General features: G+C 37.7%; 4 protein-coding genes and 1 long non-coding RNA gene across 10 annotated transcripts in view; 1 reads left to right on the top strand and 4 right to left on the bottom strand.

Annotated features, from left to right (window-relative positions):
• Positions 1-508: 508 nt before the first annotated feature.
• LOC111435219 (transmembrane emp24 domain-containing protein p24beta2-like) lies at positions 509-4,599 on the bottom strand. Its single transcript, XM_023072621.1, has 5 exons — positions 4,432-4,599; positions 4,086-4,303; positions 2,299-2,485; positions 2,106-2,213; positions 509-860 (listed from the first exon to the last, which is right to left on the bottom strand). The coding sequence occupies exons 2-5, from the start codon at positions 4,299-4,301 to the stop codon at positions 727-729; spliced, it is 645 nt and encodes a 214-aa protein (XP_022928389.1). The 5' UTR covers positions 4,302-4,303; positions 4,432-4,599; the 3' UTR covers positions 509-726.
• A 343-nt stretch (positions 4,600-4,942) lies between these two features.
• On the bottom strand, positions 4,943-13,258 carry LOC111435215 (long chain acyl-CoA synthetase 8). Of its 5 annotated transcripts, none has more exons than XM_023072608.1 (13): positions 13,012-13,092; positions 11,201-11,765; positions 10,998-11,078; positions 10,608-10,880; positions 9,638-9,769; positions 9,153-9,326; positions 8,845-9,074; positions 8,502-8,619; positions 7,936-8,067; positions 7,737-7,871; positions 7,260-7,466; positions 6,356-6,516; positions 4,943-5,060 (listed from the first exon to the last, which is right to left on the bottom strand). In XM_023072608.1, the coding sequence occupies exons 2-13, from the start codon at positions 11,738-11,740 to the stop codon at positions 5,045-5,047; spliced, it is 2,199 nt and encodes a 732-aa protein (XP_022928376.1). In that variant the 5' UTR covers positions 11,741-11,765; positions 13,012-13,092; the 3' UTR covers positions 4,943-5,044. The 5 variants fall into 5 exon arrangements, with proteins under 5 accessions (XP_022928376.1, XP_022928375.1, XP_022928374.1 ...); XM_023072607.1 differs by lacking the exon at positions 13,012-13,092 and adding an exon at positions 13,115-13,258 and having other exon boundaries at positions 4,945-5,060; XM_023072606.1 differs by lacking the exon at positions 13,012-13,092 and adding an exon at positions 13,103-13,258 and having other exon boundaries at positions 4,945-5,060.
• Positions 13,259-14,850: 1,592 nt separating this feature from the next.
• Positions 14,851-21,735, top strand: LOC111435214 (GBF-interacting protein 1-like). The gene is made up of 11 exons (XM_023072605.1): positions 14,851-15,347; positions 16,516-16,559; positions 16,784-16,889; positions 17,142-17,271; positions 17,394-17,719; positions 17,817-17,996; positions 18,194-18,596; positions 18,934-19,234; positions 19,340-19,498; positions 20,056-20,547; positions 20,872-21,735. Exons 1-11 carry the CDS (start codon positions 15,185-15,187, stop codon positions 21,166-21,168), a joined length of 2,601 nt encoding a protein of 866 aa, XP_022928373.1. The 5' UTR covers positions 14,851-15,184; the 3' UTR covers positions 21,169-21,735.
• An 888-nt stretch (positions 21,736-22,623) lies between these two features.
• On the bottom strand, positions 22,624-23,363 carry LOC111435221. The gene is made up of 2 exons (XR_002709050.1): positions 23,248-23,363; positions 22,624-23,006 (listed from the first exon to the last, which is right to left on the bottom strand). It is a non-coding gene; the product is annotated as an uncharacterized LOC111435221 (long non-coding RNA).
• A 273-nt stretch (positions 23,364-23,636) lies between these two features.
• Positions 23,637-25,636, bottom strand: part of LOC111435220 (probable E3 ubiquitin-protein ligase XERICO) — a 2,498-nt gene continuing 498 nt past the window's right edge. For both annotated transcript variants that reach the window (XM_023072622.1, XM_023072623.1), the window contains exons 2-3: positions 24,629-25,180; positions 23,637-24,026 (exon numbers count right to left, since the gene is read on the bottom strand). In XM_023072622.1, coding sequence (XP_022928390.1) covers positions 23,984-24,026; positions 24,629-25,086 — 501 coding nt within the window. In that variant the 5' untranslated portion in view covers positions 25,087-25,180 and the 3' untranslated portion in view covers positions 23,637-23,983. The remainder of the gene's footprint in view (positions 24,027-24,628; positions 25,181-25,636) is intronic.

Here is a 25,636-nt window from a genome sequence, read left to right on the forward strand (position 1 = left end):
TTTTTTTTTTTTTTTTTTTTTAATTCTGTTTATTTTCATTTTAAGAATAATTTATATTCTGCTTCTATAATTCTCCTTTTTTTCAATCCTATTTTTCTCAATTTAATATATTTTTGTCTTTAATAATCAAATATTTTATTGCTATCAATTCAATTTTTTTTAAATTAATTTTACTTTTTTTTTATAAAAAAAAAAGTTAATTTATATTGTTCTATGTTTTTATAAAAGTATTTAAACTTACTTTAATAATTTGGTAGTATTTTTAGTGAACTATCCCTAATTATCAAAAGAGAAATTTTGAGAGGAATAATAAATAAATAATAATTCAATTTATTTAAGAATAAAATTAGCTACACATTATACCATTTTTATATGTAAATGAAAAATATAAATATAATTAATTGCATACAGTTATTTATTAGTAAATTAATGTATTAATTTATTTTTAGCTATAATATATATATCTAAGAAAGAAAAGACATTAAAAGTAGTCAATATACCTCTGGTATGGGCAATAAAATGGCTAAACATCTCGAGATATTTGAATATCATATATTCTTACAATAATTCAAAAATTCATATTTAAATATAAAAATCTAATTCCTTCCCGAATTTCCACTAACAAAAGTAATAAAAAAAAAAATAAATAAGAACAGGAAGAAATAGATTAGCATATAATCTTTTACTGTGGGGGTAAAAAGAATGTTGGTGAAGTAAAAAGGGGGTTTAAACTCTGGAAGTGCCAAGCTTCCTTTCAAACAAGCGCTGCAGCAAGTAGACTTGGAGGACACTCGCCCCTACAAGCGCTGCTGATTCAAACATTGCCTTGTGCATTGCCCTTTTGCTCATTGCTTCATTCACTGCAATCAAACACACCACAAATACATCACCCAACAAATCAATCTACTACCTCGAGCTTCATTCTTTCAAGATCGGTATTCGGATTGAACTGGAAATGTGACCCGAGTTCCACTTGATACCCCTATGAGGTATCTGCCATGGACTATATGCTACGAGTGTACCAAAAAAAAGAACATGCGTTCAACCCAACCTGAACCAAACCGTACGAGTTTTAAGTAGTGGGTTGGTCAAATATGTTGAGGATTGTTGGGAGAGGAGTCCCACATCGGCTAATCAAGGGGTTGATCATGAGTTTATAAGTAAGGGATACATCTCCATTGGTATGAGGTCTTTTCGGAAAACAAAAAAAAGAGTCATGAGAGCTTATGCTCAAAGTGAACAATATCATACCATTATGGAGAGTTGTGGTTTCTAACATAGTATCAGAGTCATGCCCTTAATTTAGTCATGTCAATAGAATCCTCAAATGTCAAAGAAAAAAGTTGTGAGCCTCGAAGGTGTAGTCAAAAGTTGACTAAAGTGTCGAACAAAGAGTGTACTTTGTTCTAGTGCTCCATAGGCCTCAGGGGGGTTCTATAGTGTACTTTGTTCGAGGGGAGGATTGTTGGGAGAGGAGTCCCACATTGGCTAATTAAGGAGTTAATCATGAGTTCATAAGTAAGGAATACATCTCCATTAGTATGAGGCCTTTCGGGGAAACCAAAAGCAACGCCCCGAGAGTTTATGCTCAAAGTGGACAATATCATACCATTGTGGAGAGTCATGGTTTCTAATAAAATATGCACCTTAAACAATTGGGTTATATCCGAGATGTTGCTTAAGCCAACCAAGCCTACGAACCCGTGAACACCCCCAAGTTAAGCAAGGCTTCTCTGTTACTCATAATCTTTCTTCGAATATCTTATACAACAAAACTTTGGGGAGTAGCCACGCTCAGGAATCCTCCACCCCTACATGTGGTTGAACTCAAAAGAACACTGCCTAAGGCCCCGACTGATAACTATTTGGTTCCTTGTTTTGTCTTTTAAAAAATTAAGCTCACGTTACTTCCACCTATGTGTTCCTTTACTTTGTTATCTACTTTTGTAAACGTTTTCAAAATCCAAATAGTTATCAAACGGGATCTAATATGTTAAGTTTCAAAGTCACTCGATATCATCGAGGAAAAACTTCAACGTAGGAAATAAACTCCTAAGTCGATGTCGAAGAAACTATAAAAGCTTGAGACGAGTTCATCGACATACCTATTTCCTGGCGATCAGTCTGAGCCTCTAACCAATGCTGTTCAAACTGAATATTGTAAAGAGCCTCCTCCAGCTTAGATATTTGATCCATCAAAGGATTGAAATGCTCTGCAGGCATATGCACCAATTTTGAGATTGATTTTAACTTGTAAAACAATGTCAGTACATAATAAAACATAGAATGGTATCTCACCATCTTTTGCATGCTGCTCCTGATAGGAAAAATGACCAACGTGCATATCAAAGTCGATCGTTTCGTGGTACGGAGACTTGTTCGTAAAGCAGAATCGATGAAGGCCTTTGTTGTGAACAACAAATTCATGTTTTTCGCTCGTCTTGTCTCGGACATCATGAAGATGTTCACCATTAGGACCCTTTATCTAGATTTCAAGCAAGAACATGGAATTAACAACAAGTTCCACAATGGAAATCAATATAACACAAGGATTGCAAATCATTTCCCATAAAAGAATTCCCTCAGAAGAGAAAAATCAGGGGAAAAAAATCTAAGTTGATACCTATCCACGGTAGCCACCTGCCTAGGATTTAATACCCTATGAGTTTTATTCACAAGCAAATATTGTAGGGTTAGACGGTTGTCCTATGAGAGCAGTCGAGGTCCTACGAGCTAGTTTAGACACCAACCTAAACATAGAAAATTAAAGCATCTCCCACACACACGCTCTCCCTCCCTCCCTACAAATCAAAGGATCTCCAAAAGGTTACCACCTGGTCCACTTCATATAGCGAGATACGACAATACTCGTTCCAGTTTTACTAATAATACTCTAGCACTCCAAGAACTAAGACGTAGCTCTTATTCAGAAAGGAGTCTGTCTGTCTCTGACTCGCTCCAAGTCAAAGTGTCTTCACAAAAATAACTTGAAAGTAAACACCCTTAATACGAAGATACATTAGTCGTTTTTGCTCCTAGTTTTGATATTAGAGTCCAGACTTTCTAAATGCATATAAAAGGATTTTTAAGCGTTGAAAAAGTATTTTAAGCACTTGAGAAGTCATTCCAAACATGTTCTACGTCTTCTAGCACCCAAAAGCCTGGATGTAACTTTTATCATTAGGATCTCTCTCTCTCTCCAGTCAAATCAAAACATAAGTCCTTGCCCAACAACACCAAGACGCCACTCCCCACCATTTTCATGAGACAAGAATTAAGAATAACATTTCTCAAACATAACAGATAACAACAGAAACACAAAACCTTGCTAGTCCGATGTGAGATTCCACGTTGGTTGGAGAGGGGAACGAAACATTTCTTATAAGGATGTGGAAACCTCTCCCTAGTAGATGCGGTTGGAGAGGAGAACAAAGCATTCCTTATAAGGGTGTGGAAACCCCTCCCTAGTAGATGCATTTTAAAAACCTTGAGAGGAACCTTGAAAGGAAAATTCCAAAAAGGACAATATCTGAACGTTGGGATTGGGTCGTGACAGAATGGTATTAAAGCCATACATCGGGAGGGGAGGTGTGCCAGCGAGGACCCTCGCCCCCAAGGGAGGTGGATTGTGAGATTCCACATTAGTTGGAGAAAGGAATGAAGCATTCTTTATAAGGGTGGTGTGGAAACATCTCCCTAGTAGATCATTTTAAAAACCTTGAGGGAAAACACAAAAGGGAAAACCCAAAAAATGACAATATTTGCTAGTAGTGAGATAGGGTCGTGATAGAATGTTATTAGAGCCAGACATCGAGAGATGTGCCAGCGAGGACCCTAGCCCCCAAGGGAGGTGGATTGTGAGATTCCACGTCAATTGAAGAGGGGCACGAAGCATTCCTTACAAGGACGTGAAAACCTCCCCTAGTAGATGCGTTTTACAAACTATGAGGGGAAGCTCGGAAGGTAAAGCCCAAAAAGAACAATATCTACCGGGGTAGACTTGGACTCCTACACCCAGTTTCAAGTTTTTTTTTATAACAAGCTAAACAAAACAAAAGCAAATAAAATGGAGGAAAGAATGATACCACAAGATCAACACCATCATCGCCATAGTGCCATGCTGAATCTGCCTTGATTACAACAAAAGAAACATGAACAGTATCTCCCTCATATTGAACATTATGAGAGAAACATTCTTCCCTGTCTATCACAAACCTAATCCCTTCTGATCTTCTCAAATTCAGCAGCAATACCCCCACAAACGCCATCATCACCACACATCTCATAGCCCATCGCTCCATTTCTTCAAAAATCGAAGAACCACATAGCAAATAACAAGAACGAAACAAAAACAAAGTCAAATCTTCAAGATCTGTGATGAACAAATTGAAGCAGAACGAATCAAAAAATGAAAAGGGTATGAATAATTACCTCAAAATATTGGGAATCCGGGGAAGAACAAACAATTTCCGCCAATTGGGGGAAGAGAGATTCTGGGAAATTGTAAGAATAAGTTACAAGAATGTGTTTGATCTGAGAGGAGAAGAGGATTTTGGGTGAAAACGCGCGAGGCGGAGTTGGAGTTCGAAATCAAAATGCCTCAACTTATTACTCCATACGATACGGATACAATGTCCGATAATGACGCGTCCGAATTATATTGGATGGATGACGACACTTTGACCAATAAGAAATGGGTTCCTCTTCTCTCCTTCATTCCAAGACTTTCTTTTTTAAAAATGGAAACTTTTTTTTGTCTAAAAAATTTACAACTAATAATAACACTATTAGTTTTTTCTTTTATTATTAATTATATATTTAACCATTTTAAAATTTGTTTCTATTTAAAAAAAATATATGGTTGCTATTTTGCATACCATAACTCGTCGTACCCACCCAGGATCCTGATTAGAATTTAGAATTCGGATTTGGCAGAAGGCCTTGACATTTCTCTGCATCTCTTACTACATAGTCACGTTACTTACACTTCGCTTCTTACGAGTGAACACTCTTCCTCCAGACCAGCACAAATCCTGCTTTGCCCTCACTTGCAAATTGAGCTATTAAAAAAAGAAGGTACACCTTATTAGCACAGGTAATAACTTTTATTTCTTTTAAGCCTTTCTTAGTTATCCTATTCTCATAATCGTTCTCATTCGAATGTAGTCTCCATTCATTCATATACCATTTTTTTACTCGGGTGTTACATTAACATTTACAGCAAATATATTATTAAAATATATATAGAGAGAGACAGATTTGGCTTGTTATTTGCATGATATTCTCAAAGTTTTAATAATTAGGTTTCATTCACAAGATTTGTATTCTAATTCAAGTATAATACAATATCTACCCTATAATTCAAGTATGATACAATATCTACCATTCAGAGTGTGTGAATAGATCTGAAAATATTATTACTCAAAGAAAGAATATAGAGTTTGAGAAATAGAATTGGGATTGAACGTTTAATTTTCATTTATATTCACAACGTATACAAGATACCAACTAATACCTACGAATAAGGAAAATATACTACTAATCAAATAAAAATATTAACCGATTATAAATATCTAACATGTATTCCATAATTAATATATTCTCCAAATATTAACTGATTACGAATATCTTGCCTAATTCAAACAAGCAATAAGTTGCAATTACTATTACATTCCCTCAATTTTATTTTGAGAAAGGAGTAAGATAAAAAAAAAATGGAATAAAAGGAGGTAGAGAGAAGGGTCTCTCAGAAAAAAAAAAAAACAAAAAAAAATCTAATTCATGTTCCTGCTAACACGAAAGCAAATTCAATATCATGACGATTTCTTTCTTGGGAAGTGTAGCAAGTCCAAAATTTAAACTATCATCCTAATTTTTGTGGTTGTTTAGGTCAGCAGGCAGAACAACTACTAGACCGCACTATATTTGATTGGCAAGGAAACATGTAGATATTAAATTCTAGATAGATTATCACCATGGATTGAGCTCATTCCCTCTAAGCCCGAATGCAAACGAGAAAGAAAGTAGGCTCGAGGTAAATTACAAAGAAGAGAGTCGAAAACGAAAAGCTTTTGTTCTCTATATTTATTCATATGCTTATTAGCATTACAAACTAACTAATTAAAGACAATCACATAAGACGATAACCAACGATTTCTTACTCCTAAGTAGGCATCGTGTTCGACTCGAAATATGTACTCTAAGCATAAGGATGAGAGTCAAACTTTTTTCTATTTACAATACTCAGGGAGGGGAGGTCTGTGAAGCAAGGAGTATAACTCATAACCCAACAATAAGTACGTGGATATCCATGTGGTGTGTGGATAAAGTGAAAAACTAGGCAGAATTTCCTTACTTGTATAGCTGTTCAAGGACGTTCTTGAATTTTGCCTTGACTTGTTCTCTTTTTATCTTTAAAGCAGCAGTAACCAACCCTGATTCTGGGGTCCATGGATCTGCTACCAACTTAATTTTTTCAGGAATCTCGAACTTTTGTAACTTTGCATCTTTTGCTACCTGTAAATTTATTACAAATACTCCTTTCAGAAGTGGGATTTCATAGCAAAGAATAAAGTTAAATAATCAGACTCTACCAGAAGATTCAAACTAATCTAGTTTGCCATCCTAATTGCTCCATTCGTCGACGCTTATTTCTCGTCATTTTTTATATTCAAATATGAGATGAAAGTTCAAGCGGTTTTGTCGTTTGGTTAAAGAAATACCCCTATTTTTTCAAAAGTTTCAATATTATCCTTATCGTTTTAATATGCTTCAAAATTACCTTGAAGTAGAGAATCTAAGAAAATATTGGATGAAAATTTGAAGTGTCTGAATGTGTTTCTTTCAAACGTAAACCAAACCGGTGTTCTTGTCACCATCACACTATTCCATGTCACTGTCATACCAATTTTTCATCCAACGTTGTAACGGACTTATACTCCAAAAGAAAAGTTAGTTTTGAAACAGTCATAAATAAGTCATAAATAGGTAAGGGTAATGTTTCGCTTTTGAAAAAAAAAATGGATATTTTCCAAAAAAATTGGCAAGGTTGATAGGAGATATATATATATATACATACATACATACATATATATATATATATATATGTATATATATATATATATATATATATATATATATATATATCTAATTTAGCCTCCATTCTATCTATATGCTAGTGTTCTTTTTCTTTTTTTTTCTCTGTGCGGACTGTTTCTCTTATTCTTTGCCTTTCAAAAGATAAGATAGGATTTGCAAACCTTGGAAAGGGATCTCTGAACCTCACCGATGATTTCACCATTCTCACATAGCTGAACAAAATCTCCATAGTTGATGCCAGCTTCTTTGGCCCACTTCTCAAGAGCTGGACGCAAAGGGACGACAAGAGCAACACAATAATTGTGAAAGGGGTCCGCATACACCATAACATTATCCACGTACTTGCTTGACAGAAGGGCTGCCTCGGCCTATATGCACAGAGGAAGAACTTAAACTAAATGAAAACTTTGATGACATGTTTGTTGAGGATTGTTGGGAGGGAGTCCCGCACTAGCTAATTTAGGGAATGATCTTGAGTTTATAAGTAAGGAATACATCTCCATTGGCACGAGGTCTTTTGGGGAAGCCCAAAACAAAGTCACAAGAGCTTATGCTCAAAGTGGACAATATCATATCATTGTGGAGAGTCGTAATTCCTAACAATGCAGAAAATTTTGTGTTGAAGTTTAAAATCTCACCTTCCCAAGAGATACATATTCTCCATGCTGAAGTTTAACGATGTCCTTTTTCCTGTCTATGATCTCAAGGCATCCGTCAGGATGGAATGTTCCTATATCTCCAGTGTAAAACCAGCGCATGCCTTTCTCATCATCCTGTTGCAAGCAGAAAGTTGAGACCTCTGCTATGAAATCTAATGGAAGAATTTGAAAGAAATACCTTGTAGACCTCGTTAGTTTTTTCAGGGTTCTTGAAGTAACCAGCAGTAACGCAAGTACCCCCAATAACAATCTCTCCTCTTGGCATTGGTTTGTCGGTCGTCCTATAACCACCTTCTTCCCAAGAAACGAGCTGCAACAACGGTAATAGTAAAGTATTGACGTAAGTAATATTAAATTTACACTAACTCATTAACATAAGATGTTGGGTTTACAATTAAATTTACAGTAACCTATCAGCTTAAGTTTTTGAGCAGTGATCTTTTTTTTTTCTTTTTTTTTTTTTGGAATATTGCATCTCATGTGGGTGGGAGGATTCGAACCTATGATCTCTTTCAAAAGAATTAAAGAGGCCTTATGTTCCTAGTTCGATGATTTGACAGACAACATATTATTGATCTTTGCACACACCATGACATTATTCATTTTCCACCATGAATATGTAGCATCAAAGAATTGTTTCTTAAGTGGATGAAGATTGAAGTCATGCAACTCATTTTGACCCTACTTAAGAAGGTTGGAGCATAACAAATTTATTGTGTGATTTGAAATAAGATCCTTGCGTACCTTAATGAAGCAACAAGGAAGAGGAGGCCCAACACGTCCCACACTTGTGTCGTCCCATTCGGAAAAAGCAGCTCCAGCAAATGTTTCTGTCAGACCATACCCTTGACCAATTGTAGCCCTGTTGAAGAGCAATATAATACGTAAAAAGAAATGCAGACAATTGGAACAAATAATTTATTTTCACAAGCCCCATGATCATTAGAAAACAATGGAGTGGTTACATAGCCTGATAAATGACAATCAAAAGTAAAGCTTGCAAATGAAGATGTACCATTATTGGAGAGGGAAGCAAGTATTGAATTTATTTCAATTGTATTTGCATCTAAAATTTGAGAACCATTACCCCATGCAAATATTGAAAAACCGTTGAGACTCTCCTGATAGAGGAGCCCCACCACAAAGCATGAACCGAACACGCCCTCCAAGTGCTGAACGTATTTTTTTGAAGATAAGAACATTCCAAAACATTCTTTCCAGTCCCCAAGCTCCAAACCAGCTTCCCTCCAAAGCTGCCAATTGGCGATTATATCCGATGTGGAAGAGTTTCTTCACTAAGCCTTCCCTCTCTTCAACCTAATTGTGGCATTATTGATCATTATCTAATATACAAGTCATAAGTAGATAAAGAAGATGCATTTATCCATCAAAAACCTTCTTCAAAATGCCGTCTCTAACACGGTCTAAGATAGCTGGAACTGCAGTCATGAGTGTCGGTCTTAAAACAGAAACATCTCCCTTTGTTCCTTTCCTTATTTTATTTGAAGTGTCCGTCATAGTTAATGGCGAACCATAACCGATTGCCAATCCTGCAGACAGTATAACAGTCTGGCCAACAACAACTTAAGTAAGGATGCTTTAAAAAGGAGGGTGCTTGCTTATACGGCAAAAACAAGCTCAATAGACTACAAATATAGCAACAACATTCAGGGTTTGAAAATTAATTTAAAAAAGAAAAGGAAAATATCCGCCCAAACCAACAAATGAAAATGACTAAAACAGTCTTAAAATTGGTGGTAATTTCTTCCTCTCACGATGTCTCATAATCTTGTTGATATATTTGCAACAATGACAATGTGAATAGCCGCCCATTAAAATTTGTCTAAGAATGCGGTAATCTACTGCAAACATGACGATACCTCAGCTGCCAATTCTAGAACATGGGCAAGGGGCAAGTATGCCAAATATACATCATCAACACCAAGTCTTGGAATAACTGTCATAACACCTGCAGCAGTGGCTACAATATTGCCATGACTAATCATAACCCCCTACATATTATACAATGTCCATGTTAGGAATGCCCAACTTCTTTTATGAAATCTAAATATACAGATTACATAAATTTCAAATGATTAAAAGAATAGATCAATAGAATATTCAGCTTAAAAGATTCATCATGAAATAGTAACGCAACAAAGAAAAGGAAATCTTGCATACTAGTCCTTGTCAATATGGCATTCCTGTCATAGAAGGTTCATCAAAATGAAAGCACACGAAATTAAGTACCATATCATCAACTCTAGCATCCACATCTAATAATAAATTGTTTCCAACATCAGAAACCTTTAAATATTATTCTTAAGAACAATTTACCATGATCGAAATACTTGAACTTCTAAGATTAGTGGTAATTTAACAGTGTAAGAGAAAGATGTCATTTTCATTTCATTTCAAGATGAAAAGTCATTATGTTGCAACACATTGATTAGAGAGAAGTGTGGCGATGAGTGTCAAGAAGTTAATACATGATAAAACTGACTTATGTTGTTATGATCATGTGTAGTTAGACAAAATTTACACACATCAACTTGCGGAAACTAATTCCACAAGATTGAGCACATTGTCCTTTTAATGTTAGATTGAGAAACTCATGGGATTTTCAATATTCTAACTAGATGAGTCAATGACCATTGATCACCAAGGCTTGAAACCATGATTTAAAAGGAATTTAAGTTAACATGTCCCTTTGACTACTGAGGGCACCATGGTGGCTGATACTTTAACCTTGAACTAACCTACAGTTTATGTAAAATTCTTATCTTGACACAAATTTGCCTGAGATTGACCAAAAAATGTAAGATAATCAGACTTAAAAGGGAAAATTACCTTTGGCAAACCTGTACTGCCACTCGTATACATCACAACAGCAATACTGCGACTTGAAGGCAAGCTTGGAGCAACGGGATTTTCTGTGCCAAGCTTGATGATCTCAGAGAAGGAGGCGACCTTCCAATTGCTCATATTTTCAGAGCTAATAAAATCAGTTTCATAACCAGCATCTTCTAAATAAACAATATTTTGAATAGTTGTCAAACTTGAACCTATTGCCAGCAGCTTCCTCAACTGCTTTGAATTGCAGATCAGAGTAGATGCTTCAGTCTGTTAAATAGTTGGAAGAAGAGTAAGGATCTTTCATTTTACACATTGTAATTGAAACTATAACACAGAAGACTATATTATCGCTACAATTGCTGAAGAGATGATTAATTGACGAACCTCGTTTAGAGAGTGGATTAGGGCTTCATCACCAAGAGAAGCATATATTGTAACCACAGTAATGTTCTGTCTAAAGCATCCCTGTAAGTAATCAACTGTATTCGTGAATTGGTCCAAAAATATGAAAGAAAAGTAAAGCTCTAAAGCTTAAAACCAAGTGCAAAGTTCTAGAGAAAAAAGTTGAAGCACAGTAATAAGATAACCTGGAAGGCAATCAACCACTCAGCACAAGTTTCTGCATAAATGGCAGCACGAGAATCAACATCATGGCCAAACCTAACAAGCCCAGATGCAAAGTTGCAAGCACGATCAAACACTTCTCCATAAGTTTGCCATTCGTATTCACCTAAGTGAAGCTTCTCAAACTTCCTACCATCACTAGAAGTGACAAATTCCTTGGAAATAAACTTCCTTGTTCCAAGAAATTTATTTTTTGAATGCTTTTGGCATGATTGCTCAAACAGTGTTGCCATGGTTGTGGCCTCTTTCCTAGGAACTTGAGAAAGTTCAGCCACTCGAGCATTACGCACAGCATAACCTTGCTCCCCACCAACTTCCACTGGAACTCCTCTTTGTTTCCACCTCTTCTTTACCAAAAAGATACTAGGAAGTAAGAATGCTATGAGAATGCCAATAAAAATTGTTCCCACAATCCCTACTGTGCCATAGTCTCTCCAAATTGTTAAGTAATCTCCAGAGCATAGGTTATCTAAGATTTTTGATTTCCATATACTTTCCATCATGGAATCCTCCCTCAAGAATGTATACCTATAAAATTATGGTTAGTGAAATATTAATTTGTCAAGTCACAGCAAAGTAAATTCACAAATGGGACAGGTAACGTCAAGAAGAAACTTTTTTTTTTTTAATTAAAAAAACTTAGCATAGTAATGATAAAATGTCACAATAGTATTCCAAAATGTTAAATGTTAAGGATCAAAAAGATGAAGAGACCTTGCAGTGATTATAAAATACATGAGTTACTCCTCTCGTTGCCAATTGACTTTAAGATGGAATCTAATATTTTTCTAATATGATATCAGAGTCCATGAAGCCCAATGAGCATTCAGTCCAAAAATTGGGACCCAACTCAAAGAGGCACCATCTTCAAGGGCATATGAAAGGTCCGATATCGAAAAGATGAAGACACGTCACAATCCTTATAAGATACATGGTAACTTTTCTCCTTGCCAATTAGTCTTAACATGTACCCCATGTTTCTCTAATACAGCATGTCAAAAATCAAATAAATAGAGAAATGACTACTTTCCCTTTTTTCAAAGGTCACCAATCTACCATGTCGTAGGAACTTCCTATTATGAATAAAAATGGAGAGGTTCTATTTCTGTAGAACAAATCCAATATATCTGTATGATCATGGCAAGAAAATAGCACAGACGGAAGAAAAGGCCTCCAAATCCATGTCCGAGGAGAAGGCTTCACAACAATGAAAAATTTCTAAGAGCACAACTTCATAATCTCGTAAAAACAACAAGTCTACGGTGCGGTGGTTCGGTGGTTCAATTTTAGTATTTTCATTCACAAACTGAGTACGAACACAGAAAATTCGGAGCATCTGAGTAAAAACAAGCAAAGGATGAAGAAAGCACAACAGATGAAAACCTTTACGTGATTAATAGAAGAAAACAGAGGAAACCGAACATTTTGACTTCATTCTCAAGTCATAAGAAACGGTGAAGGAGCACGGACGTAATCCATACGCTAACTTCAGTATCAAGCACAATCTAAGCAGGTTATAAGTACAATCACAGTCTATAGTTGCACGCTTGTACTAAAAAAAACTTAAATCAACCGAAACCAGTTTCGAAGATAAAAGCAACAGGAAATCCAGCCGTAGAACTTTACTATCACAATACTACTCTGTTCTTTGAGTAAATGATCTCTCAACTCTATACAAAAACAAAAACTATACTCAATCCACAAGTTTATCGCACTGAATCCATATGAAATGACGAACGAAAATAACAACAACGAAATAATACAAGAAGTCAACCTCGAAGCAGAAATAAACGAGAGATGATCGCGGTTCTGTGCTTCTATAGCAATAAGAAACTGTGAAAACGAACGGAGATTGAAGTGCGTGCCTGAATGATTACCGTAGTTGAGAAAGCTGAAAGGAAGATGAACTACGCCGACTTTCGGAAATGAAACAATCAACCGCCGGAAGAAGCTTCTACGGTGGTCGTCGGTGCCGGTGGTTTCTGACTAGTGAATTCTGAGACAGGAAATTTATGGGAGGAGGTGGGTTGATACGTCGTCGTTTGATTTTGTAAGATTACAGAAAAGCCCCTCTCCGCGGAGCTTGATGAAGGGTAAGGTCGAGGGTAGTTTTGGTATCTGAATCATGGCTTTTTTATAAAAATGCTGCATCTGAATCATGGCTTACATAACGTCCACAGTCACGCGTGCGCCACGTGCCCATGGGAATGCTGATGCAAAAATAATCAGCACGTGGATGCTGTATTGATGCTTAAAAGTTAATCCTTGGAAATGGCACGTGCGAGAGAGAGAGATAGCCCACTCGAACGTTAATTAAAGCAATGAGTACATGTCAATTATGATTGAGCTAAAATTTTGAAAATTGTGTGTATTTTTACGGGTTAAAATTTGAATTTGACATTATGTAAATGTAATTTAATTTACCGAGAGTTTCTATTAACTTTTTTATAGTTGACTTTTTTATTTTGTACTGCTCGAGTCTTCAATAGTTGACTTGTATGTGAAGAAAAAAAAACTTGTTTGAAATATGAGTAAGAAAACAATATTAGAATCAAAATGGACACGATTTCAAACCAAACACTATACTCAAATTGAAGTTGACTATTTGCATACTGGTTGAGGTCAACCAACTTGTTCTAACTGCAATAAAGCTCGGAATGGAAAAGTTTGCAAGGAAGTAGTGAAAATGATAGGCCTACTAGCTCTTCGCCCAATTCGAGGAGCCTGAGGTCAACAAAAAAACGCAATTTGGTGAAGAGCTATGATTCATCTACCTATTCATCTCATCACGTGAAGATAGGTAAGGAATAGACTATGACCTTATGATACATCGATTGAACGTTGATATATATGTATATATATAGGTAGAAGTAGTGTTTATTCGACTAGACAGAATAATGCAACAATTGAATCTAAAAAAGACAAGCACAAAATCAATCTTATGAACCATGGTCGAGGAAAAGCGGAAATGATAGGCAAAGACCGACCCTACGCCGACAACAAAGGTCCACCCGAAGTAAGGACCGAAACGTGTGATGCATACAATCCAAGAAAAACCCAAGTTAAAGTTACGATTAGCATGAATATCGGGCTAGCTTATGCTCGTCACGATTATTATATTTGTTATCGTTGAAATTAATCATCCAAATTATTATAAAATCAGGTTTAAAAAAATTAATTTCTAGTTTTTTTATTTTTTTATTTTTTTATAGTAATTTTCAGACTTCAATTTGAATTCAACATCATTCCACCAATCACAAACAAATAATGAAATTTAAAACAAATGGACAAAAATTAAATGTAATGAAAATTTTAATAATATTCTAACTAATTTATTTTTAAATTTAACTAAAATAAAATCGTCCTTTATATTTATTAGAAAATAAAAATAATTAATAATTAAAAAAAATAAAAATAAAAAAGTAATAAAATAAAACCTAGGTTTAATTTCCAATACAGCCGGACAGCACATACAAAAAAACATCCCAGGTAATTTTCTTGCCCAATTTAATTAAAAATAATAATAAAAAAGTAGATGTGAAAACCCGAAAAAGCCCCCACACTATTACAAGACACTGCTCTCTCTCTCTCTCTCTCTCTCTAGTGCTCTCTCTCTCTCTCTCCTCTTCCCTTTCATTTCTTTCCCCCTTTCTTCTTCTTCGTCTTCTCCACATCCAAATAGATCAATTTTTACAAACCCCTCTCCCCTTTTCTCTCTCCCTCAGCTAGTTTTCCCCCAATACCCTTCAATCTGTTTCTCCGTCTCTGTTTTCTGGTTTTCCCCTTTGTTTTTCCTTCACCTCTCCGCCCTCCCCTCCGCCCCTTTTCACCTCACAGGCAGGCAGGCAAGGCAGACAGACAGGCAGGCAGGCAGACCGATTACTCTCTCTTTCTGTCGAGATTTTCTCTTTTTCTTCCTGTTTTTTGGGGTTTCTTGGTCGTGAAGGATGAGTGGCGACGACTCTTGGGCTTCAATCCCCAACAGTGTGAGGACAACGATCGAGAATATTAAGGAGATCACGGGCAATCACAGTAATGATGAGATTTATGCAATGCTTAAAGAATGTTCCATGGATCCCAATGAGACTACTCAGAAGCTTCTTCTTCAGGGTACTTTGTTTTCTTTCTTTTCTTGCTTCTATTACTGTTTTGCTGTTCTGGGTTTTTATTGCTTTGCTCTTTCAATCCTTGTGATCCAACCTCGTTCTGTTTCAAGTTTATCCACTCTTGCTTTCTGGGGTTCTTGGATTTCAGCTCATGTCTTGTGTTCTAGTTTGAATTCCAGCTGACATTCATCTACTGTCGTGTTTTTTTAGCTGACTTTTTTGTTGCTAATTTCATGGATGAACTTCAATTAGATTAACTCCTTTACTCTTTGTTCTGATCCCTTCTATTCTCACCAAAGTGGAGCTACTTTACAACCATTTTTAGCTTCTTTTTTGTGGGATTTGTGTGTTTACTACTTTACAATCAGTTCTAGGAGCTCTGGGCTGTTTATGATAATGGATTGGGAGTCTTGTTTTTGTTCCATATCTGGGTCGTAATGGGTCTGTTCTTTACTCTCCCATTTACTGGTTGCTGGGTGTTTTTGGATTGGTAAAGCTTGTCGTGATAAAGCAGCATTGGCGTACTTGTCGTAGTAAAGTTATATTTTTTTCATCAACGAATGATTTCTTGTGTTTTTTTTTTTGCAATATCCATAAATTATAGTGGCATTTCGTCGTTTCTATGGTACGTTTCGAACCGACAAATCGTAAATTATAGTTTAAGTGAATTGGAAACAGAGATTCTATAACCAGTTGGAGAATGCTCGTTTTTGTCGAAAAATATTGTTTTATTTAGTTCATATTCTCTACTTGAGCATGTTCTAAGTTTGCCACTAAGGAAAAATGATTCGACCGTTTATCTTCGTTTGTTGTTGAGTACTGATGTTTCTCTAGATCTCGATCATGTTATTAGTATTCATGGCTATCATATTTTGTTAGTCCTAATGTATTTCTTGAACCGAGATCGTTGTTTCCAAGTTGCTGAGTTTGAAGGTTGATGTAAATTGCTATATAATTTGTTTTAGAGACGCTGCATTTTGTTCTCTGGCTCGAGCTTTCTCTTTAGTTTTTATTTATCATGATACTTAACCTAAACCATTAATTCAAACCCATTTTCGGGTCTCTTGGAGGATCTTACGTGTTTAAAAAATAGTCTTGATCTCTTCTACATTGTTTTTTGCATTTGGTGTCTTACGGAAACCGATTTTAACAGTGTTGACGTTGTTCTTCAGATACTTTTCATGAAGTGAAGAGCAAACGTGAGAGGAGAAAAGAGGTAACATCTTTTACAGCAAGTCGATGACTCCTGGTACCCACATTCTGTTTAGTACATGTCATCTCGAGTCTGGGAGCCTTGGAATTGTATAATTATTCATATTTGAACACATATTGTTTGAGACCGTCTTATGTGCCTTTTTTTGTTTGATAAACTTTCTAACCTAAATCGATGAACTAATTCTCTACGTCCCACCCACCGAACTCAAAAAACTGTTGTTGTAGAACGCAAACAATCGAGAGTCTGTAGAGTCCAGGTGGAAAACGGGCATGCAGGGAAGGGGTGGTAGAGGTGTTCGTATAAATTCTTCTCCTCGTTATATTTCTCATGGTAAGCTGCTGTGAAAGATATTTGCTTCTGCTGCATTCTACATGTCGATATCATAAACAACCCATCATTTCTTTTGTTTACTTGCGTTAACTATGTATGTAAGACACCACGTTAACCTGTTCAATTAAAGAAGTTCTTTCGTACTTTGTTCTTATGAATTCTGCATAGTTCTTTCGGTTTTTTCCCTCACTGATTGACGTTCGATCTGGTTATCTTAGTTAATATTATTCCTACAATCCTACTTGTGATCAGATACTGGCGGTGGCCGAAACCTTGGACCTGGAAAGGAGAATGGAGTAAATCAAGCAATTGAGAAGGGTGGTTCTTTATCCGTGCAGGCTTCTCATGAGACAAAAAGTAAAGAAAAAATACCAGTAACGAGGTGATTATGTTTTCGGTTTCGATTCTCAAAGGTTATAAGTTGATTGTCCTGAATTGCAATTCTAAGTGTAACGTTGAGGACGAACGTTTTGAATAAGTAGATGATAAAGGTGTCTTTTGCAGCTCTCTATCTGTCGGAAATGGTGCCACAAGTGTAGCTTCTGGAAGTGTTGCTGAAGTAACTTCATCTTTGGCTGAGATTAGTGGTAAGGGGAGTGCATTGCCTCCTATAAACGCAAACAAGAACCCAAACCGTGTGCTTGGCATGCGACCCTCAAGTGAGCCGCCCATACCAAATTCCGATAACAGCGTCGCATTGAACTCGTCTTCAGATCCATTTGTTGAGTCGCAGCTACCGGGTTCTGTGGATACAATTACATGTGGGGGGAACACATTGCATCGAGATGAGCCTACCACAGTTAATCCTGTGGAAAACAAACTAGTTCTTGGTCAGCACACGACTTTTGGTTTTTTTTCTTCTATTACTGTCGGTATCTTAACTTATGATTAAAATATTTTGTTTATTTGCTGTTGGCTGAAATGTAGAGGCTTCGGAGATCGGCAAATCTTTGGCTCGGGGAAATCAACCAATCAAATCTCCGAAAATTGAGGAGAGTCAGCTCAATGAGGTTTCACCACCTTCCGTGTCAATGCAGGGCAGCTCGACCGTTAGTTTGCCTTCTAATTATAATAAACGACCACAACAAGTAATTGGCTCTCATAAAGGTACGAAACTAGTTATGTTTCAAGGCCTAGGTTAGCTCACCTTTTTTTTTCTCTTGAAGTTCTGATGGCTTTGTTCCTCGTATCACCGATTTGTTAACCTACGAATACATTCGTGTATTTTTTTAATTTTTGTAAAAAAGGAAAAAAAAATTAACGTTTACGTAATTGTGACTTCGTGTGCTTTCTATCCACGACAGCTAGTTCTAATAAGGAATGGAAGCCAAAGACTACTAGTTCAGCTGTTATTCAGCAATCGAGAACTGTTGGTGCAGCTGCTGCAGCTTCTGAGGTTCCTGCCGTTACCCTTAATGACACCGATCATTTAGAGCCTGCTTCGAGGGTCCTTGATTCGGTAGAAGCTACTTTAAAACTGCAGAAGAAATTGGAAGACTTGCATGTATCGAAAAGTCAGCTTGTTATTCTTCCGAACCACATTCAGGTTCCTGAATCCGAACGATCGAAGCTAAGCTTTGGAAGTTTTGGCATTGGTTTTGGAGTTTCTGTCACTGATCCAAGCGGTCCCGAGGATGACCAGAGGCATACACCCATGTCTGAAGCTTCAGTCGATGCCGATGAAAATGCAGAGGAAGAAGCTTCAAGGTAGGCGATTGCAGCTCTTAATTTGCGTTTAACTGTGATAGTATCTCGAGAATAAGTTCATTTGCTGCTTCTCGATGTTCTCATTGTCTTGGTTCGGTACTTGAACTTTTCATATCGAACTATTTTTGTGTTTAAGAATTATTTATGGACGGAAGAAAGCTATTTTTGATCTGGTTTAAGACGGTTTTTCGATGCATTTGCTAGTAATACCGTATGTATTTTTTGGGTGAACATAGCATGCTGCGGAAACATTTCTTTTGGGGTGTCGGTTTTTATGCACACGAACGATGTGGTGTGACTATCTTTTCTTTACAAAATTTACATGATCTCGTTTCAGCTATCCTAATGCACTGAGAAGTACCGAAGATGTGGAATCTCCTGATCGTCCACGATCTCCTAGTCAAATGGCTGAAAATTTATCACCCACTGGCGCCGATCTTTCATCGAACACAATTCACGAGTTCAATGATTTAAAGCAGGAAACAGGATTACCTTCTGGAGGCCATACGAACTCTGTTGCACAAACATCTTCGAGTTACGGTATTGGTTTTATCTCCCCCGTAGTTGGAAGTCAGATTGCAGCGGTTGAAAACTCTGATTCTCAGGGCTGCGATTCTTCTCGTCTTCCCAGCTTTGTCGTAAGCACCGAACTTAGTGCTTTATTATAAACCAATCTTTACGATTTGTATGGTTGGCTTTCGTATCACGTTATATGAATTTTCTATCGGCTGCTTTTCTTGTAGGTTCAACAGCATTTTGACCCATCAAGTTACTATGCCCAATTTTACCGATCGGGTGAGAACGATGGTCGACTTTCCCCCTTTCTTTCTCCCGGAGTTGCTGCTAAGTACAATGGCAATGTTGCGATGTTGCCTCCTTCGAGCTCTCAATCTCCTCAAGAGGTACATACTTGGGACTTTGTTTTCATTAAGAGCTGTTCTTTTTTGTTTGCTTGTCTCATCTTCTGCTATTTATTTTGGATTTCTGCAACAATTTTTGTTTAAACCTGCCGAACTCGAGATTTTTTATAATTATATGCCTAAATTTCATGACGTGCGTCGTTTTCAATCAATCGTCTCCTGTTTTGAGGACTCTTCTAGGAATAGGATCCCTATCCCGATATCCTTTAGATGTTGTGTGTTCTTTCCACTTGTTCTATTCTCCCCTGTATAGAGTTTTTTCTCGAAAAGCGTAGAAATCCATCGTTCGAGGCCCATGCAGAACAGACACTAACCGTCCGAACATTACTTTACTATTGATTAATTGGACCTTCAAGGAACGAATAGAGTACAAAAACGAAAGATGAGAGTAACCAAAAGAGTCGAGGACAAAGGAACAGGCATTTTCAGGGACTAGCTTGCTTCCCAATACTCGACGGGTCAAGTTGGGAATAGAATCCTCTTTATATACTAGTTGTTCCTCTTTCGATTTTTTTATGCTATTGTTTCTTTGCGTGTAGGGCGTGGTTCTGTCGACAGCGGGTCCAACGGCACTGTTAACGCAAGCAGCTGGACTTATGCAAAGCTCTATAGCTATGACTCAGCAACCCATGCCCGTCTTTCGACCTCCAGCAGGAGTCCATATTTCTCATTATCCCCCGAACTACCTACCGTACGGTCACTATTTCTCGCCGTTCTATGTTCCACCTCCTCCCATCCATCAATTTGTTGGCAATAATGCATTTCCTCAGCAACCTCAAGGAGGCAACATCTTTCCAGCTCCGCCAGCAGCAGCAGCTGCTGCAGTCAAATATTCAATTCCACAATACAAGATGGGAGCCAATTCAGGTAACCCGTCCCACATTGGCGTGCCTAGTGGTTACGGTCCTTATGGCTCTTCGGCACCTGGTTATAGCCCTAGCACTGCTGCACCAGCTGGAAACACCGTCGCTAACGACGACCTTGGTGCATCGCAGTTCAAGGAAAATAGTGTTTACATCACAGGACCACAGGTTGGTGTTGCCCTTTGATTCTTATTCTCTTCAAATTAATATGTTGTGTTGTTTTATGCTAAATGGTGATTGTGAGTGTCGGGAAATTGTTCGAGGAGGTCGCTACAATGTGGGCGAGCAATTTTACACCGTTGTTGTAAAAGTACTTCGAACGGTTTGTAAGACGAGACAAACACATTGTGGCGACTTCATTAAATCATCTTTTCAAAATTTTCATGATTGAAAAAAGCGAGGTGGTCCTTATTAGCATTCTCTACAATATCTTGAAGTTTGATGACAGAAGTGCTTAAACAATAACTCGATCGTTTTCCTCTTCCTGTTTAGAGCGATGGCTCGGCAGTATGGATCGGTGCACCAGGAAGAGACATGTCGAGCTTGCCCGCGAATTCGTTCTACAACCTTCCACCACCAGGTCAACACGTGACATTTACGCCAACACAGACTGGGCACGGTACATTTGCTAGTATCTATCATCAAGCACAAGCAGTAACTGGAGCAGGAGTTCACCCACTTCTGCAACAGTCGCAAGCCGTGGCTGGAGGAGTCGACACGGTAGGACCAGGAGGTAACATTTACCAACAACCTCAACACTCGCAGATCAATTGGCCGAGTAACTATTAGGTAACAACAAATCAGAAGCTCAAAAACATATTAATATTGGGATTTTTGGGAGAGCTCCCAGCAATTATGGATCGAGAACGAAATATCGAGGGAAGAGTTGCTATTGACCGGAGAATGTTTTAGAGGAGCGGAAAAAGACCGATTGCTACTGTTTGCTTGAAGTGAGTACTACTACTACATGAAAGGTGCAGACCACCTATAACAGATATTTACCATTTTAAGTTAGTTCAAGTAGGCATGTGCAGTTGTTCTTATTTCTTGCAGCTGGTGCTATATGAAATATCTCTCTCTCTCTCTCTCTCTCTCTCGATTCTTCATTTGATAAGCTTTTCGAGCGTTTCCATTGTTGAATTCTTCGAACTTGAGAGAATTTGCAGTCAAAAGTGTTGAGAAATGTTGTTGCATTCTTTGTTCTTTAATTTGGAGATGTTATAAGGGCTTTTGAAAGGTAAGATATAGGCTGGTGAAGTGTTTTGCAGCTACCTTACCTGTAAAGTTATTTGATAGAGAAAGGAAGAGTTGTATTGATATGATCCAGAAAATGTGAATTGTTTTGGTTGACTCATTTATGTTCTTCTTTACTTTTACTTTATCTTCTTCTACTTTACTTCAAAGGGTATCTCTGGGGTGTCCCATTCTTGCTAATTATCATACATTTAAGCTTTCAGGTGATTTTCTGCGTGCTTTCTGTACTGGCACAAATGTTTCTGCCGGACCTATTTCATTTGTAGCTCCTTTTTGAGGAAGGGAGCTACCCTGTGGGGTTTGAAGGGCAGGCTTTTTGTCTCTTAATGAATCTTTATCTGTTCTCGTCCCCGTCCCCGTCCCCGTCCTCCCACAAATAGGTTACCGGGGCAGACGGTAGCGAGCAATGAAGATTGAAAGGAGAATAAAGAAGCCAAAGTGAGATTCAGTGAGGATGGGTGAGAGGCCAAATTTTGAGCTGAAGTTTAGCAGATAATAAGATAGCTGAATGGATGCCAAACAAACTTGACCTCCCGTTATCTATCTCTATCGTCGAAGAAGCGGTTCCTAGGAAAGATTATGGTTCTCGGGTATTCAATCAATTAATCTCCTACATTGGGGAAGATTAAACAGAAATGAAAGGGTAGTGTGAAGGATAAGGGGAAGCCCCTAAACTGAAGGCTTCCCTCGCTTGCTCTAATGCTCGTTTACATAAGCCCATTTAGGGATAGGGGTGAGTACTGCACCTTTAGAAGAAAAGTATTGTGACTTCAGAATTTAGATCAATCATCTCAATTATTGGTATCAAATAGCAAGTAAAATTGCATCAAGAAGCTACGTCAGAAGCTACATCAGTTTACAGAGCAGCCAAGAAGAGAAGTGTCACAGTCGCGGTTTCTAGGCAGCGGATTCGACGATTATTCGACACGTACTTTCAGCATTGAGTGGATTAAGCCTACTTTGAATTACGTTGCCTGCAGTCAGGCGACGTGAATACAAACCTCGGGTCTCGATTTCAAAAAAAGATTTTAGAAAGCGAGGAAAAGTAGTACAAGGCAAAGGTTTTGGCGTGTCACGGGCATGCGGCCATGAGCGACATGCCTTGGACAAGCATGATCGTGACACGAAACGAAGCATATACATGATCTTAAATTGAATCCAAGAGAAAAAAAAAAAAAAACTCACAACCTACAACACACTCTGCGGCTTGTGTCATCCTCAGCCATCCATAAGTTAGCATGTTCCATAGGAGACATTTGCATAGCCATATTTGGTTCCCAGAAGCCTAAGGGCGACAGGATCCCCAGCAGTAAGGTAAAGAAGCTGAGCAGCTTCTAAATCAGCTTCAATACTCCACACTACTTTGCATACTCCTTCAGAAGCAATTGAGGTTCCATCAGTAATTCTAATCAATAGGAAAGTAGTGACATGAAAGGAGAACAATAAGTCTACTTTTAAGTCGCATGTTTTGTTATATAAAACCGAGCGTTCATAGAAAAAAATGAAACAATATACGAGGTTATACGAAAATAAGCCCACAAAAAGGAAGTGCTCAACTTCTTACAAGAAAGAACTTCAATCCAAAAGAACAAGTCACAGTCAGTTGATGATTACCCGAATAGTGTGAGATTCCACATGATTACAAAAAAGTATGATCCACGAATAGTGTGAGATTCCACATCGGTTGGAGAGGGGAATGAAGCATTCCTTATAAGGGTATGGAAACCTCTCCCTAGTAGTTAAAACCGTGAGGGGAACATCGGTTGGAGAGGAGAACGAAGCATTTCTTACAAGGGTGTGGAAACCTCTCCCTAGTAGTTAAAACCGTGAGTTTGACGGTGATACATAACAGGTCAAAACGGACAATATGTGCTAGCGGTGGGCTTGGGCTATTACAAGACACCTCACAACCTCTCGAAATATTATATTGCTCCTCTCGAGTCAAAGACCCCACAAATAATGATGGAACAATCCTGCCACACTCTTCCCTTGCATACATATGCAAGGGTAAGTTCATTTTTCTGCAGTAGGATTTCTGTATAAGAAGAAAATTTTGAAGCTTCAAGAAGACGAGAACCCATAAGCACCAAGATATCATTTTAAGAAAGAATCCTCAACTATAATACATGTTACATTGCAATCAGAATATCATCTACGACACGGACTACTTAAGCAAATAAGACACGGACTAGCTAGAACTAAAACTAAATTTGATATGAAACCTTTTGTAACAACCCAAGCCCACCGTACGTATGGGAAGAGAAGGTAGTATCAACGTACATATGGTGGAGGAAGCTTTCACTTTGATTTTAGCAGGTTCATCGAAGAAGGCCAGCAAAAACTTTTCGGTTTAAGATCTTAATACTCGAGGAATATCGTGCTCCGTCGACGAACTGTATTTGACACCAAAAAAAACATGTAAGATATTAGAGTTGCCCACCAAGATTTGAACAATTCCCACTATAACTTAAAACTGTAATTCTAAGAAATTCCTGTACATGCTGTTAATGCCAATATCAAACAAATAGAACTTGAAAAACTTGTTGCATACTCGGAAAATTTTATGTACAAAAATAGATGAAGTGTATGGATTCAATGTCTTCTCGTACAGGGGTCATCTCTCCTAGTCCTGATCTAGCCAGTCCCCTCGGAACGATCTCGAGTTACTTACTCTCTCTCCTCTTCGAGTCGAGATACTTCCTCAGGGGTCATCTCTCCTAGTCCTGATCTAGCCAGTCCCCTCGGAACGATCTCGAGTTACTTACTCTCTCTCCTCTTCGAGTCGAGATACTTCCTCGAAAGTGAAGTAACGGTGCCTTAACTCAAAGCTAAAGGCACAAGCCAAAAGCATAAAACTTCATAAACATGTATATACAGTGACATCAAACTTAAAATTTCATGCACAAAGAAGGTATAAAACGCGTTCATGATTATCTTTAAGAGTATGCTGTACATGAGTTTTTCCTAACTAAATTCTAGCACACTGAACACTCACCAAAAGCACAATTTCTCTTCTTCGGACATAAGAGGAGTTCTGCAAAGAGGACATGTAATGTTCAAGTAGTCCAGCCACTTTTTCAAGCACAGTGTGTGAAAAAGATGGCCACAAGATAAGCGGTTTATCTCCGACTCAGGTTCGAACCAAGTTAAGCAAACAGGGCAATCATGTTCATGACGTTCGGAGCCCTGTACTTTAGCAAACTTAATCGTTGGATATCGGTTCTGAAACGTCTCGATGTAACTCCAAGAAGAACCAAAATTGGAATCCCCCAACTCTGAGGAATTTTCCAAGGAATCTGATGGTGGAGTCAAGGATGGTGGTGAGAGAAGGATTCCTACGACTTGAAGGATCAAACGAACAAAGCATTTGAACATGGAAAATGATAGTGCAGTGTTTACAAGAAGAACATTAAAGACTCCTTCAGATGGAGCTGGGAGACTGGAGAGGCCCATCGTGGTTGAACTGAACTTCTCAGATTTGGTCAGTACAGGTCGAAAAAAACGCAACAATTAAGAGGATGCAAGCAAATCTTTCTTCAGATCAGACCTGAAAACAAGTTAATAAACAAACGAACCTTTCATTACCATGTAATGAAGAACAGAACCTCATGACAAATCATCAGGAAAGAACATGAACTATCCAACTGATTGATGAAAACACAACAATCGAAGTATGAACTTGAAGAAGCGTAATCTCTAAAAGGAGGCAAACTTGAAGAGAACCGACCAATTGCAGTGAAGAAACAGAAGAGAACCGACCAATCAAATTATATGAAACTACAGTTTTTCACATGGATCATACAGCAAATAGGAGGTTCAACTTCCAAATCTTCACAGTTGAGGCACGAAGTAATAACAAACACCATGGAGAAATTTCAGAAATCTACAAACTCAAGAACAAAAAGATTCAATACATTCCACAAACCACTCGAATAAATTCAAACACTCCAGAGAGCGGAAATCCTTACAAAAAAAAAAAAAAAAAAAAAAAAAAAAAAAAAAA

The sequence above is a fragment of the Cucurbita moschata genome, unplaced genomic scaffold (genome assembly GCF_002738365.1).
Source record: "Cucurbita moschata cultivar Rifu unplaced genomic scaffold, Cmos_1.0 Cmo_Scf00048, whole genome shotgun sequence".
Taxonomy (NCBI): Eukaryota; Viridiplantae; Streptophyta; class Magnoliopsida; order Cucurbitales; family Cucurbitaceae; genus Cucurbita; species Cucurbita moschata.